This window comes from Micropterus dolomieu, linkage group LG08, assembly GCF_021292245.1.
Source record: "Micropterus dolomieu isolate WLL.071019.BEF.003 ecotype Adirondacks linkage group LG08, ASM2129224v1, whole genome shotgun sequence".
Lineage (NCBI taxonomy): Eukaryota > Metazoa > Chordata > Actinopteri > Centrarchiformes > Centrarchidae > Micropterus > Micropterus dolomieu.
Genome location: NC_060157.1, coordinates 31,666,088 through 31,682,438, shown reverse-complemented (window position 1 = coordinate 31,682,438; position 16,351 = coordinate 31,666,088). Strand labels below are relative to the sequence as shown.

General features: G+C 43.1%; 1 protein-coding gene across 1 annotated transcript in view; it reads left to right on the top strand.

Annotated features, from left to right (window-relative positions):
- Positions 1-16,351, top strand: part of prkcz (protein kinase C, zeta) — a 149,215-nt gene that overhangs the window by 63,257 nt on the left and 69,607 nt on the right. Inside the window, exon 6 of the mRNA XM_046055327.1 lies at positions 4,260-4,345. Within this exon, the coding sequence (XP_045911283.1) occupies positions 4,260-4,345 (86 nt within the window). The remainder of the gene's footprint in view (positions 1-4,259; positions 4,346-16,351) is intronic.

Below are 16,351 nucleotides of genomic sequence, written 5' to 3'. Positions count from 1 at the left end.
TTGTCCCCCCCCCCCCCCCCCCCTTACTCATCCACTGGTACGGGCACATGGGAAGAAATACTGAGTAACTATGGAAACACACCACAGTGATTCTCCAAGGCAGGCTGCATTTTCCTTTAAAGGCCTTGAGTTAACAGGATTAAAGAGAATTCACAGACGAGACCCCAAAGAGCACGGACTCACTGTATCTCCCATCTGCTCGCTTTCACTCTGATCTCCTCTGCACTGACTCATCCTCGTGTAGACAGCAGAGGCCTTTATGGCGATGCCACGTCTGTGACGTCAGCCCTCTGTGACCGTATGCTGCTATTCTGACAGGAGTTTTGCTGTAGTGTTGTCCTTTAATCCTCAATTGGTACCTCATGTACCAAGTGTCTGTGTTTAAATCCCTTCTCTGTGACGGCCTTTTTGAAGACAGAGATGAGCACAAGTTTTGGCTTGGACTCAATCTGCTTGTCGGTATACCTTGCCAAAAGAAAGTTTTTGTTTTTTTCCCGCTAGAATAATGTCCGTATTGCACATTGTAGCCAATAGCCAAAGCTGGTGATTCAGAAATAGCACATTCTTAGCTTAAACATTGAAGATGACATGAGGCTCACTGTTAAAACCATCTGGGACAAGACTTTACCCTAGGGCGTGAAGATTTAAACACCCATTGCTGAAGAGAAAAAAAGCAAATCTGATAATGTGTATCTGAAGAGTATGTTCAGCCGGGTTCTGCACAGCGGTGGAACCATTTTTCAGAAAAAGGAGCCGGTGGGCTTTGTTGTTAAGATTCACTTTTATTTGCAGACAATGTCATCCTGACTTCCTCGCAGCTAACTAATAATAGCGGGTATATGGTGGGCTGTGGCTACCATAGCAACAGAGGCAAAAAAAATGACTGAGTGGAGGAGGATATCACACCCATCACTGGAGCAACCAACCAGACTGGAAGACTAGTGCAGACAGTGGGAGGTACTGGGAGAGCAGCTAGTGAATAATTAGTAGGAGTCAGTAGGGCAGCGCCTGATGTGGTTCAGCCAACCGGTTCACTTCATGCTGTGGTGATTTTCTGTGGCAAACTGCAAAAGGCAACACTTTTAACTTGGCTGATAATTTATTGATTTGTATGGCAGCAGGTTTATCAGTCAATGCTAATCTGTGCCCTTTAAAGGGCCACTAAACACCCATTTTACACATGAAGCTTGATTGTCACTGCTGCCTGCTATTCAGGCTGTCAAAAGAAGAAGGAGGAACTAAAGTCTGAGAAAATTGGTAATAAGACTTTTTACCAGAGTCTGTGGTACAAAGGAGGTGCATAGAGTTTAAAAGATGCGGGTGTTTATGAGGCTGGAGGGTGTAATGAAAGATGCTATCAGGTTACACTATGTAGGATCCAACATTTGAGGAATTTGACTGCTTCAGTGAGCATTATTTCATTTGTAGGTCTGCAGACTTGATGCAAGTAGCGATACTAAATCACCAGAGTACCCGTTCAAAGTATAAAACCGGCTTTGTTTCATTTTATATAACATTTTCCCATGAAAAGGCTAAAATAAACTGTGGTGTATGTGGGACTGAGTCTGAATAAACTCCAGTGTGTGTTCTTGGTGATGAAGGAACATATCACCCAGTGCAGCGGTGAGACTACCTGACAATAATGGAGCTCTATGGCTCAGAGGAAGAAGCGCTATCAGGCTGTGAGACACACTCAACACACAGAAAATACAGAATATCACCAGACTCATTCTTTGTGGTAGCTTCACTTCAGTGTTTTAGGATTCATGGTCAGCAAAACTCAGCTTTAGCATTAGCTTACATGTGTGTTTAACATCCATTAAAAAATATATGATGTATCCCTTAAAGATTTCTTTTCATCACAGTTTGTTTGACATTAGTTTTAGGGGCAGATGTGGATGTTTTCGATTTGAGCTGTGAAGACGTTGTGATGAATGTTTCCCATTTGTTTTACAACAATTTTGTAGTGTTTGTAGCAGTTCTACAGTATTTTCCTTATTTATCATAACATCCCATCAGTGGTGGACAATGATCGCATTATGTCAAATATGTCTGACCCTGTCAAATTGATTTACTTCTCTTGATGTCCACCGCTGCTTGACGTGTGGTAGAAATTAAACTGTTCCGTGCAATGTAACACCCTGAAATCCAAATGCCCTGCTGCTAATAAAAAATATAATGGTAACTGATAATAATTCATCGTAATCATTCATGTGCTGAATTTAGATCACATCTACACACGGCAGTAAAATTTTGCCATGACTAAGTAACATGAACAACAGACATGTACATGAAGAATTGTAATTGTGCTCATTAAACCCTTTGACATGAGCGCTGGACCTTGGGCTGCCATTGTTGGTTGAACTTGTAGTTACGCTGTATATCACTAGTTGTCAGAACCTCAAAGTGGCCAAATCATCACTAAACAGAAATGTTGCTACAATGCATTAATCAGCATAAAAATTACATAAAATATAGTCTATAATCTGGTGACTGTGACACATCTGGCAGCTCAAATAGCTGAAGACTGTTGCAAAAACATGACTTCTATATGTATTCAGCGAATCTCTCATGAATCGTATATGGAGTACATGTACTTGTACACTTATCAGACCAGTGAATGAGTCCTGTACAAAGGAGGAGATGCATAACAACAAATTGGCATTCCTAGACGGTGGAGTCTGGACTTCCTCCAACTCTCACTATCCACTTAACAATTCAGGATTCTAACCTCGTACCAGCATGCAGAGAAAATGTTAGCAAACACGAGGCTAAACCAAGGGAGCAGAGGTACATCCAGACTAGGCAGTTGTTAAAACAGCAAACTAGGTCCAAAGGAAACGCCAGACCACACAGAAACTGGAGCCCCAACCCAAACAGGACCACGCTCATCCTCGATGTAGCTGGTAACTCTAACATGTACCAGAGGATTTGTGTCATACACGACTTTATGGTATTTTTCAAACCTGGCAACAAACTGATTAGTGGAGAAATGTAGACTGTGTGCAGTGAAATGCAGTTAGGAGACCAACATCTACAAATCCTAGATAGAGAGGATGGATGGTTTGAACCAGCTGTAAAGGAGGGCAGATACACTCTACATATACTACACATTACTGGAGAAACCATTGTTGAACAGAGGAGAGTGACTCTGCATCCATAGGACACAGAGTCAAAAGGTTTATTTGTCAGTGCCTTCCAAAAGCCAATCTAAGTTTCAAAAATAATTCATAATTTCTGATCTGGCAATCCTTTGGCTAGATTTTTTCTAGGTTTAGGAACAAAAACTAAGTTCAGAAAAAGATCATCACTGCTGTTATAAAACGGAAGCGAGCAGCGGTCACAGTTAAAGAGTTATGTTGTGAGTATGTTGCCACTTATCATGTAAAAACAAAAACTAATCTGAGCATTTAAAAGTAACAGGCTAATGATGTTATGTCAATTTACTAATACTGTATATACAAAAGATAGCAGATTTACATATGTGGATCTATTTTTCTTATAATTGATAATCAGATTTAAATGATGAAGAACAGTCAGGTAATTATACATATTATCTTTCTTAATCATCTCTTTAGATCCACAGAATTATAAAATATAGCTAGTAACTAATTGAATTATCACACTAATGAATCTTAATAACGTGTCTGATAGGTTTGTTTTAACAGATCATTATATTGATGACTTCCAGCGAACCTTTATTAAGAGTATAGAATGTTTTTTTTCGTTGTTTGATATGAGGACAGAGCCTCCCTGTTTCAGCACACTGCTGGGCGCCTTGTGTTTGCCCTGCAGTGTATAAATAGCCCACTACTTGGTCCTATTATAAATAGCTACACCTCCGTGGTCTCATCTGAATAAAAGGCATTATGTAGCACTAATAAGCCATTCATCACTGGGAGGGAAGGAAAGGAAGGGATGGAGTTCTGCAGGAGAGGAATAATCGGGGAAGGGAGGGAGGAGGATGAAGGGAGAGGTTGAAAGGAGAGAGTAGAGTGGTGAGGGATGGAGTGGAGAGGGAGGCGGGCTCTGAGTGAGGGTATGTGTTTTTGTGTGTGAGCATGCGTGTATGCCGTAGAGAAACCTGATGGTCGTCTTCCATCACTTGAACTCAGACTTCACACGAAGGCAGAGCCTCCGCATCTTTACCTCCATCTCTTCCCTGCCTCTTTGTTTTTACCACCTCTAGTGTAGCACACCCCCTCCCCATTAGACCCTCACCATGCTGCTACTCTACAACTGTTTCCTCTCTCTCCTAGAATCGATCTATCGCCGCGTGGCCAGAAGATGGAGGAAACTCTACAGAGTCAACGGACACCTCTTCCAGGCCAAGCGCTTTAACAGGGTGAGTCTTCAAACCTCAATAATAACTGGGGAATACTGCAATTATGGCAAACTTTGTGTGTTTTAAAAATTGAAGATAACTTAACCCTAACTTATTTGCTGTATTCATGATCTTTCCCTAACATTAACCATCCTGTAGTTGCAGATACAACAGAAATGTAAAAATGTTGGCTGGACGTAATCCCTGGTTTTGCTTTGTGCTCCTATATCAGCCTACTTTTCTGTTGATAGGGTTTGACGTGTGATACTTTTAAATCATAAACACTTTTTATGACTTTAAGTGCCTGTAGACGCTCTGTGGTTCATCAGATCCTTCAGCACTGTGTTAATTATATTATTTCACTTTACCCGCATTTGCCTGTGCAGAGTACAAGTGGCCGTCTGTGTGGAGTGTACACTACAGTATGTCATAAACATACTGCAGTTAAATATATGACAGGTAATCAAGTCACCCCTCCAGCTAAGCTATCTGGATATGGATGTATAATTCATGGTGTCCCAGATATGGCTTGTTTAGCAGTTGTCTCATCTTCACACACACACACACACACACACACACACACACACACACACACACACACACACACACACACACACACACACACACACACACGTACCTGAATGCACTTGTGAGCTTTCATCATTTTCCTGCCAACATGAGCTCAAGCTGCTCATACTGCTTGTCTGAATCAGGACTTAAGTGTTTAAAGTGTTCTTATTCTGTAAGCCACAATGGCCACTCTGGAAGGCAGAAGAAAAAAAGACATAAATGCAATTTCAATCTGGTCTTAAGTACCTAATGTGTTTCCTCTGACGGGGAAGAAAGAAGGTCAGGTTCTCTGCGTTGAAGCCTCTCCTTTTGTGAAGCGTAGTAGCTTTAGCCAGATCATATCCTATTGCTGTGTTTGTTTCTGCTGTTTGTCTAAAGGTCTAACATTTAAATAGCAAATACACAAGTCAGATTGCTTTATTTACCAGAATCCTGCAGCTGCTTTGCTATAAAAATGTATTTTCTAAGACTGCTTTTATATAAACAGCCAGACAAAGAAAATGCAGAGTACAGGTCAGTCAGCATACATGAATCTGAGACATGAAGGGAACAGCAACAAAAGAAAGCTAGCTTCAGACTCATCCGTCCATTTGCTTTTAAATCTGCATCTTGCTGACTCAGCACTTTGCACCAACATCTACTCCCTGATGTAGTCATTACTACTGATGCACTGTGGAGCCTGGTGTGTTAATAATATATATAATATAATAATAAATATAATAATAAAAGACATAGGTATACAGTTGTACATTCAGCTGGACATCATAATGACTGGACTGCTGCTCTCTACTTTAGGCTGCTTAGATGTCCAACTCCACTCTACCAGAGACAGATGTTTACATTCTGTGTCCCGCTTGTTGTCGGGTTTAGGCTGCTGAAAAGCTTACAGTTATAGTTCCACTCTTTTTTTCCTTTCTTTGAGTGAGATATGAAGATCAGTCTTATGTCTGCACGAAGCTGGAGTCAGAACGTGGTTAGCTTATCTTAGCGCAGTTTTCTTTAGAACAGTTTATTAGTTTTAACAAAGTGCTTTATAAACACAGTCAATTTACCCAGGTCTGCTGGCTGCCAGATACAGTCAGCTGGTTCTGGTCTCTGTACAGGCATCAAACCTGATGACCTCACTGTGACAACAAGACGCCAGAAAGCTGCATGCAGTCACTGCAACCAACAACTGTTACTCACCAAGAAGTCACTTCTAACACAAATCCACAAACCACCTAAAACTACTAATTGCATTTTTAGATAAACATTTCTGTATGTGTACAGATTAAACAAAGATGAGTGAGATCAACCATCATGAACAAAGATCCAGCATGTTACTCAGTCAGCTTTAGAGGTGTTGCCAGTTGCCTGGCTAGCTGTTTCCTCTTACTTCCAGTCTTTATGCTAAGCTAGGCTAACCATGTGCTGCCACACACAGATCTGAGATTGACAGTCAACAAGTCATGTCTCTCTCTCGTTTTCACTATTTAAATAAGTACACCTTCTTTCCCTAACCTTAACCGGCTGCTCCGAGTCACCTGAACAGAACCGCAAAAAAGTTAATTGCACTTTAGTTGACAGGCTTCACAGATCATAAGAAAAGTAGTAGTAGTAGATCATTAGTAAGTGTAAATGAGTTGCATATAGATGTAATTTTTCAGACTTCCATGGATTATGTTTTATTATTAATGCACATCTTAGCAGTGTTTGTTTTGTTAACCGGCTGGTTTTCAGACTGGGATTTCTCTGACTCTTGTTGCTATGCCAGCTTTGAGGCTTCTGGTTGGTTCACTATGTTGTCCTCAGCATATGAATAAGCTAAGGAGAAGTAGGTCAGGTTTCTCCTCCCTTCTCTCACTCCATCCCTCTCCTTCCTCTCAGTCTCACCACGTTTGTCTCCATATCTCTCCTCCCTCCTCTCCGTCCCGCCCCTGATGTAGCAGTGGAGAAAGCTGCTTTGTGGATCCCTGCCATTAGACTTAATGGGGTCTCTTTAGGTCATGTCTCCCACGCGATGAATCAGAATTCAGTCGCCCCCCGCCCCAGGCACTCCATTAGGGGGATGACTGACACCAGCCTCTCATTGTACAAGATAATCCAAACAAAAATTCACGCTGGTTCAAGCAAGCTGCTGAGAGGGGACGCGGTCATTCCTCCTACAGACTACAGATGTGTTTTCAGAGTGAGGAAGTGAAGTGATGGACGCTCACATATTTAGCTTTAGATATTATGTTTTCAGTCTTTTTTCTGTTGAAAAGCAGCATATTGCAGAACCTCTCCATCTGGAAATTAGGTTTTTAAAAATGTAAGAATTTTACATTAACAAGTTAAGAGCAACGTGCATGCTTGTCCGAGGTATGTTCTCTTGGTGCTTTCTAGTTTAGTCTTCTTGACCCCCTTGTGGTTGATGATGCAGGTGAGTGGGAGAGAGAGTTGTTTCCTGTCAGTGTCTGACAGCAGCTTTTACTTTTCCGTCCTCAGCAGGGAGCAGCACTGTTAACACTGAACAGCAGTACTGTTCAGTGTTACCGGTCTCCTCCACCCAGGGATTCTGGGATTACGTTAGAACTACCAACTCTTACAAAAGTTAGCAGTGTGGAGATGTCCGGCTGGGCGAAGGACGTCACTGAGCAATAGACTGCTGTTTTTCACTTCCTGTGAATACTTGATTTATTTGCCTGCCTCACGTGAAGTTTAAATGTAAAACACAGAACTGCAGAAAATAAATCAGAAAACAGTGTTTGTAATATTCTCATTGTCATTTTCTTTAATGCATTGGGTCATATTGTAACACAACAGACAGATGCCATATGAGCATCAGGTTTTACTGTTGATTTGAAGTGAATAATGAAGGCACTGAAGAAGAATGTTGCATTTTGCCAAGGTTTTTGTTCACAATGTTTTGTTGTTAAATCCAGGCTGCCTACTTTACACAATGCCCTTAAGTTTGTGTAGTTTGTGTTTAGTGCTAGTGGGCAAATGTTAGCATGCTAATACGCTGAGTTAAAATGGTGGACATGGTAAATATTGCCTGCTAAACATGTTAGCATCCTGACATTAGGAGTGTACAGTACAGGACAGGCGGACAGACATGATAGCATGGCTGGGGACTTGTAGTCTTGTTATTCATTACAAATCTAACAAGAAACTTCAAAGTATTGATCATGTTGATCATTGATTTGATACTGGGGCATATTTTTGTTGTGTGCTGGAATGCCCTGATTTCAATGCTCAGGTTGCTGCAGATGTGATTTGTTATTTTGCTCAGATGAGGTTTGTCTGTCAGAGGTGAATCAGACAGCACATCATTTCTCAGCATATTAGGCCGGTCCGTTTCCAGGCACCCATATGATCTGCAATGCTGTCTGCTGAGCTGAAGGGAGGACTGTCAATCGATAAAAGCCTTTCTCCTCTACTCATCCCTTTATTCCCAAACTGCAGACGTCTCCTGGACTCTGGACCTCCACAGTCAGCGCTTCCACATGACAAACACAGCTAGAAGACGGCTGCGCTGGTTTCAGTCTGGGGGCTGGTGTACAGTACAGTTTGACAGTTTCCCCAGAAATACAATGACTGAAGTATGTATGTTATCTGACTGATGTTCAGTTTCTGTTATTTCCTTGTGGGATTACATTTAACTGTTTTGCAGCACTGTGCAGTGGGGAGATGTCCAACTAGGTCAAGGACGTCACGGACAGACTTGTGGCTTTGAATTGCTTTGGGAATATATCTTTTCTTATAGGTGGAAACTGTCATGTATTTCCCACAGTGAAGTTTAAATATTCATTAAATTAATGTTTCTTAGAACAATAATTAATGATGGCATACAGTCATGGATTTTGTTCTTGATCCGAGATAATTACTGCATGTATTGGCATGGCAGGAGGATTTTGTCCAGTTGTTATGGTGGTTTGTGGTACAGAAGAATTGCTCCAGGACACTTTTTGTGTAACTGTTGATTTTCTCCTTAAAACTCTACCTGACTGCACTCTGAGTTTGGAAGGCCTCTTGTTAAGTACTGCCTGAAAGTGATGTTGAATTTCTTGTCCTTTTATAAATGATCATTACTTCGCTGAATTACGTAACAGTCTGGTCCCGTCTGGACTCCTCTTTGGGAATCATTGGCTTAACAAAGCTAGAAAACAGTGTTGTCTATAAGTCTGTTGTCTGGATCAATAAGCGCTGAAGTTTCAACACACAGTTCAGTAAAAAGATCTTTGCAGTGATGCAACGATGTACAACTTGGCTGTCTTTAAAGAGCTCATTAAACTTACTTTCTGTGAGAAGCAGAGCATGGATAATTGTATCTGCCGTATAACAGCAACTGACAGATAGGGTCTAGTAGAAGCTTCACTATCATTAATCAGTGCCTAGTATTCACATCTTATCGTAAACATGATGGCTAGAGTAGTTAACAGCAGATGAAAAAGATTGTTGGTTAACTAATTGACAGTTTTTAACTTACATCTCATCAAATTTACAGTATTATTATGTTTTACTTGTAACAATACTGAATAAATGTTACAAGTAAACTATACATACATGTCCATTTTAGTTGTTTCATGTATTATTTTCAAGCCAATTCTCCAGAAGACCACGATGATGGCTCCAGTTGTGGTTCCTTGATTTGTAGCCATGCTAGTAACATGGCTCAAGAGATGGCAGTGTCTTATTGGATTAGATGTAAATGTAAATGCTACGTATAGCGCCTTTCTAGTCTTTTTGACCACTCAAAGCGCTTTTACACTACATCTGCATTCACCATTCACTGACATTCATAAACTGAGCCTAAGTGCTCAAACAGAAACTAACATTCACACACATACACTGGCGGAACAACAACCCTCCGATTAACGGGCAACCCGCTCTACCTCCTGAGCCACAGCCGCACTGTCTTGCCTTGAAATGGATGAAGCCTAAAGACTTTGGTGATCCACTGACTTTCCCTGTAGCACCAGCATGGGGTTGTCTTGGCATGAAATAATCTACAGATATACATGCCAGAGGCTGAGTCTTGATGATTTTTGTGATCCCTGTCTTTTCATCTAGCGCCACCTACAGGTCAAACATTACATTTGTCTAGTATTTTGACTTATGACCAAATGCATTCAAAACACTTCATGAACCTCGGCTGTATTTAGTGGTAATTAGAAAATGTTTGCATGCTAATGTTATACATGCTGATGTTAGCTTTTAGCTCAAAGCACCACTTTGCCAAAGTACAGCTTAACAGAGACGTATCCTTGCATCCTGCCCATCCGGTCCTGTTTTACCGAGTTGAGAAGTCGTTCTTCAGCATGTAATGTGGAAACAACATGGACATTTTTGTATAGTGTCTGGGTGATGCTTAGTTATGTATGTAGTGTTGTTATCCAAGCATGCTAAAACAGTTTCAAGTTTAATGATTTTGTCCCAGACTTGTTGCTGCACCACTATGTTCCCAAAAAATGCTAAAATATTGCTTTAGCTGACTTGTTATCAGAGTTAATGCTAATAAATAACTAATTATGTCCCCCTCCGTGGAGAGGTTACAACCTCATACCATATTACAAATTAAGTGTACAAAAAATGCAACAAACGAATGAATAAAAAAGCATTTACTTTCATCCCCCATGTTTCTGCGTGATATCACATCAACTCGGAAATTGATGTATCAAAATGTTGTTCCAGCATGAGGGGGCATTCAAGTGAATTTTCTCAGTCGGGAACTAATTTTTCCGCCGTATGTTTTATTTATTATGCTATGCTTATCTCTGATAAAGAGCCTGTGGATAGGAAAGTGTTGTGACTGTCCGAAGCCTGGCGCCGTGACAGGTATCACTTCTTTTTACCTCAGGCTGCTGACTACTCCCAGGCTGTGTGTGCTGTGGTGGGAAGGGAACAGGCAAAAGTTTGTGATTAATTTATAAATGTACTCCTTAACCTCTGTGAGTTAGATCAGACTGACTGAAGGAAGCCTTTGAAGTCTTGCTGAAGCTTTTCCATGACAACAGAGCGCAGACTGGGACTCTTTGTTCGATACACTGACAACAAACACCCTGTGAATGAATGTCGTCGATACACTGAAGCACACACACTGCATCTTAAGTGTTTATTCTCCAGCGGGACATCTTGGTGACAGATTTATTGGTGTTCAGGGATGCTGGCCTACAAACTTAACATCCTTTGGTACTAATATAGCAAGGTACGAGACAAGCTAAAAAATAAACACAAAGAGAGAACCAATCAAAGAACAAACTCTGGAGACCATGTTATGTAACAGCAAGTGAGCTTCAGTATGTCTCAGCTTTACAGTAGTGAGTGAAGGGAGGAACCTGAAGTCTTCACCAGACATAATAATATACTGTATACAGGATAATATTACATCAATGATAGAGCTGAGGCACTACAAGCAAGTCAGAAAACTATATTATAAACATAAAAATACATATTTGTAGTTTGGTGTAGCTTGGCCAGTTGACTGGATTCAACGACACAATACATACAGACTCAACCATGATATTAAGTGGTGCTGATTAGCAGAGTTTCAGGAGCGGGACCACAGATCAACCACGTCATCGCCAACATTTCCGTAAACACCCACACGTCCTGACTCCTTCTTCGCTCTCGTATCCTGCACGGCTCTCGCATTCCCCACCCGAACTCAGACCAAGCAACCGCTTGTCGAGCACACTGAGCTAATGCTGCTATACCATACAATGAATCATCACAAGCTACTCCATCAATTCACTTATCTCTTCGAGAAGTGTCAGTAAATTGCCATCAGACTATGAATTATTACGACAAACTCACGATAGTCATTTTCAGTGTCCACAGCAGAAGAGCCTGCACCAGAAGACAAACTCTTCTCTTCTGTCTCCAGGCTGAGACCCCATTTTCCACAATCGTAAAGCCAGCCAGGAGTGGGTGAGTCCAGCTTAACTCCATCTCTTCCATGGTCCGCTTCATCTCAACAATCGGGAACATTTCAACCGAGAATCCTTCACCTCACAAGAACGGCCGATCACCGTGTTACCCCACTCCAGAGAGGTCCCGCGTCGAACAGTCTTTACAAACAATTTTGAAGTATATAGTCACTCTTTAGAAAACGAAGATCAAAGAATCCCGTTTACAGAACAGACAATACAACAAACGCTATCATGTCAGCATGGCATGCCCACAGTTCCGTCAACACCAGCTCCCTTCCGGGTGACGCAATATGCACGCTGTGACGTCAGCGCCACTGTTAATGGGACAGTTCACATATTTCCTCCAGCGCAAGATCGTAAACATCTGTACCACAGGAAGCGGGATTCCAACAACTGAATTCCGGAGCCTCCACCTCGCATCAGTGCTTACAGCACCAGCAGCTTACTTTATACAGCAGCCAGTCCCAATAGGGGCTCCCGGCACCGAGATGCCATTACCTCCAGTCATACACCTCTAGGAACCACAGCAGTGATTTCAGCAACCGGCTCCTACCTTCAGCCAGGGCACCGGGATGCCAGCACCTCCAGCCGCCCACCCTAAACCAACCACAGTAACAGAGAGCAATTAAACAAGCAACCCCAGCAGCTGCCTGCAGCAGGGGTTTGGCACTGAGATGCCAGTCCGTCATTTCAAGCTAACATCTGGCTCTCTATTGTTTCGCGCTAACGTCCGTCTCTTAGTCATTTTGTGCTCACAGTCATCTCAAGCTATATCCGGCTAACAGTCATCTCGAGCTCACAGTCACTTCAAGCTCCGTCGTTTCGAGCTAACATCCGGTTCTCATTCGTTTCGTGCTATCTTCCAGCTCTCAGTTGTTTCGAGCTCACAGTCACTTCAAGCTCCGTCATTTCAAGCTAACATCTGGCTCTCTAGTGTTTTGCGCTAATGTCCGTCTCTTAGTCATTTTGTGCTCACAGTCATTTCAAGCTATATCCGGCTAACAGTCATCTTGAGCTCACAGTCACTTCAAGCTCCGTCGTTTCGAGCTAACATCCGGTTCTCATTCGTTTCGTGCTATCTTCCGGCTCTCAGTTGTTTCGAGCTCACAGTCACTTCAAGCTCCGTCATTTCAAGCTAACATCTGGCTCTCTAGTGTTTCGCGCTAACGTCCGTCTCTTAGTCATTTTGTGCTCACAGTCATCTCAAGCTATATCCGGCTAACAGTCATCTCAAGCTCACAGTCACTTCAAGCTCCGTCGTTTCGAGCTAACATCCGGCTCTCAGTCGTTTCGAGCTCACAGTCATCTCTAACTAACATGCAGCTAACAGTTCTTTCGAGCTAACAGCCATCTCGAGCTAATATCCGGCTAACAGTCATCTCGAGCTAGTATCCAGCTAACAGCCGTCCCAAGCTCACAGTCGCTCCAAGCTCCGTTGTTTCGAACTAACGTTCGGCTCACAATCATTTCGTGCCATCATCCGGCAAAGAGTCGTTCGAGCTCACAGTCGGCTCTAACTAACATTCAGCTAACAGTCCTTTAGAACTCAGTCATTTCGAGCCAACGGCATTTTCTAGTTAAGATGTTCCGAGTCATCTTTACCTAAATCAGTATAATCATTTCAAGCAAATAGTCGTTTCTAGTTAAGTCATTTTCAAGGTAAGTCGTTTCGAGAAAACGTCGAGCTAACAGTCGCCTTGAGTCGTCTTTAACCGAAGTCAATCCAAGCTAAGTCACTCGTCGCGTTAAGTCACTTCGTGCTAAAGTCTCTTCGAACTCTCAGTCGCTTCGAGCTCACGTCGAGCATAGTCGTTTCGAGCATCAAACTAACAGCTTTTGAGCTATCACGAGCCTGCAGTCATTTCATTCAATCCAAAATCATTTGAGCGAACTGTCTTTCAAGCTAACAAGTGTTTCAGACTAAGCATTCAAGCAAAGTCATTTTGAGCTAAAGCCATTTCGAGCTTAAAATTGTCTCCAGCGAGCAGTCTCTTTAACTAAGTCAACAGTTGACTAAAAGGGGCTTTCAGCACCAGGATGCCAAAGCCTACTGCTGCTCGCTCCCAGTCCACGGTCAGTCCAGCGGAATGGTCGCCGAAACCTTAACATTATAGCTCTCTCTCGTGCTAGAGGCCAGCTTGAAGAGCTCCCGCCACAACTAGTACAACGTAATCGCATCACTGTCATCCCAAACCGTAGAAGCTACATTCACACCCACTCAGATTTCACCTCCCTGCATCTCCCCTCATCTCAACCTTCGGCGTCGTACTTGCAATTCAGACTCATTCCTCAAACAACACCGCGTTCTACTATAAAAAAGAAACCATATAATTGGGCCTGCTTACACCCGTCCTTTCTCCGGAGTCCAATGACCCTGAACCCTTGCAAGACCCTCATGAACCATTGCAACTCTGGGATCCCAGAGTACAACACGCCAGTCGGTTCCAGTGGCCTCTTGATTACCGGTGCCACCGCCACTCCCGCCAAGCACTCTCTCGTCATGCTTTCTCCCATCCATTACCCCGATCACTCCTTCAGTATCAGAGCTACCCTTTCAGCCTCCGACGTCATTCCTGAGCACCCGATACATATCATGCGCTGCTGATCCTCCCAAACGTACCATCATCATTCAGATCTCAAAGACCTCAGATCAGCCAATGCTCTCAGGTAACTAGAAGCTTTTGAGGGTCCGTCGTGCCCGGGTGCTACGGCGGATTTCCCTATCGTAGCATCCCCACAGCGCCTTGAATGTCTATTCAGCAACTGCAAGCCTCTTATATCTTTCTGTTTCGATCATCAATAAATCACTTAATCGTACCTGTTGATTGTGTGGTCCTTCCTAGTGAAGTGGTGCAGAGTTAGCAGAGTTTCAGGAGCAGGACCACACTTCAACCACGTCATCGCCAGCATTACCATAAATACCCACTACTCTCTTCTTTGCTCTCGTATCCTGCCTCCCTTCTCTTCTTTGCTCTCGTATCCTGCCTCCCTCTCCCCCACCCCTTTCTCGGTCCTGCCTCCTGATCTCCTTCTTTCTCTCCATAGGGTTATAAGGGGGTCCGCCGTGGCTGGGTGCTACGGTGCATTTCCCTATCGTAGCTTCCCCGCAACGCCTCGAATGTCTATTCAGCAACTGCAAGCCTTGTACATCTTTCTGTTTCGATCATCAATAAATCACTTAATCGTACCTGTTGATTGTGTGGTCCTTGCTAGTTTAACTACATTTTCCTAGTTTAAAAGACCTCTACAACAGAACCGAATCCTTTCTCTAGGAATATACTTCCAATAAATAATTAAAATTATTGATAAGATAGTATTTATTTATATATCCAGTATATATTTTTCAGTGCAATTTTTACTTGGGTTTAAATGGAGCACTTATTGTAAGGACAACTGAACTAACTAAGAGTCTCAGAACTTTGTGTTTATTTTTCCTATGATTAGTACCAGATTACATACACTGCTCAAAAAATAAAGGGAACACTAAAATAACACATCCTAGATCTGAATGAATGAAATAATTTCATTAAATACTCCTTTCTTTACATAGTTGAATGTGCTGACAACAAAATCACACAAAAATTATCAATGGAAATCAAATTTATCAACCCATGGAGGTCTGGATTTGGAGTCACACTCAAAATCAAGGTGGAAAACTACACTACAGGCCGATCCAACTTTGATGTAATGTCCTTAAAACATGTGGCCTCCACATGCCTGTATGACCTCCCTACAACGCCTGGGCACACTGCTGATGAGGTGTCGGATGGTCTACTGAGGGATTTCCTCCCAGACCTGGACTAAAGCATCCGTCAACTCCCGGACAGTCTGTGGTGCAACGTGGCGTTGGTGGATGGAGCGAGACATGATGTCCCAGATGTGCACAATTGGATTCAGGTCTGGGGAACGGGCAGGCCAGTCCATAGCATCAATGCCTTCCTCTTGCAGGAACTGCTGACACACTCCAGCCACATGAGGTCTAGCATTGTCTTTCATAAGGAGGAACCCAGGGCCAACCACAACAGCATATGGTCTCACAAGGGGTCTGAGGATCTCATCTCGGTACCTGATGGCAGTCAGGCTACATCTGGCGAGCACATGGAGGGCTGTGCGGCCCCCCAAAGAAATGCCACCCCACACCATTACTGACCCACCGCCAAACCGGTCATGCTGGATGATGTTGCAGGCAGCAGAACATTCTCCACGACGTTTCCAGACTCTGTCACGTGTGTCACATGTGCTCAGTGTGAACCTGCTTTCATCTGTGAAGAGCACAGGGCACCAGTGGCGAATTTGCCAATCTTGGTGTTCTCTGGCAAATGCCAAACGTCCTGCACGGTGTTGGGCTGTAAGCACAACCCCCACCTGTGGACGTCGGGCCCTCGTACCACCCTCATGGAGTCTGTTTCTGACCGTTTGAGCAGACACATGCACATTTGTGGCCTGCTGGAGGTCATTTTGCAGGGCTCTGGCAGTGCTCCTCCTGCTCCTCCTTGCACAAAGGCGGAGGTAGCGGTCCTGCTGCTGGGTTGTTGCCCTCCTACGGCCTCCTCCACGTCTCCTG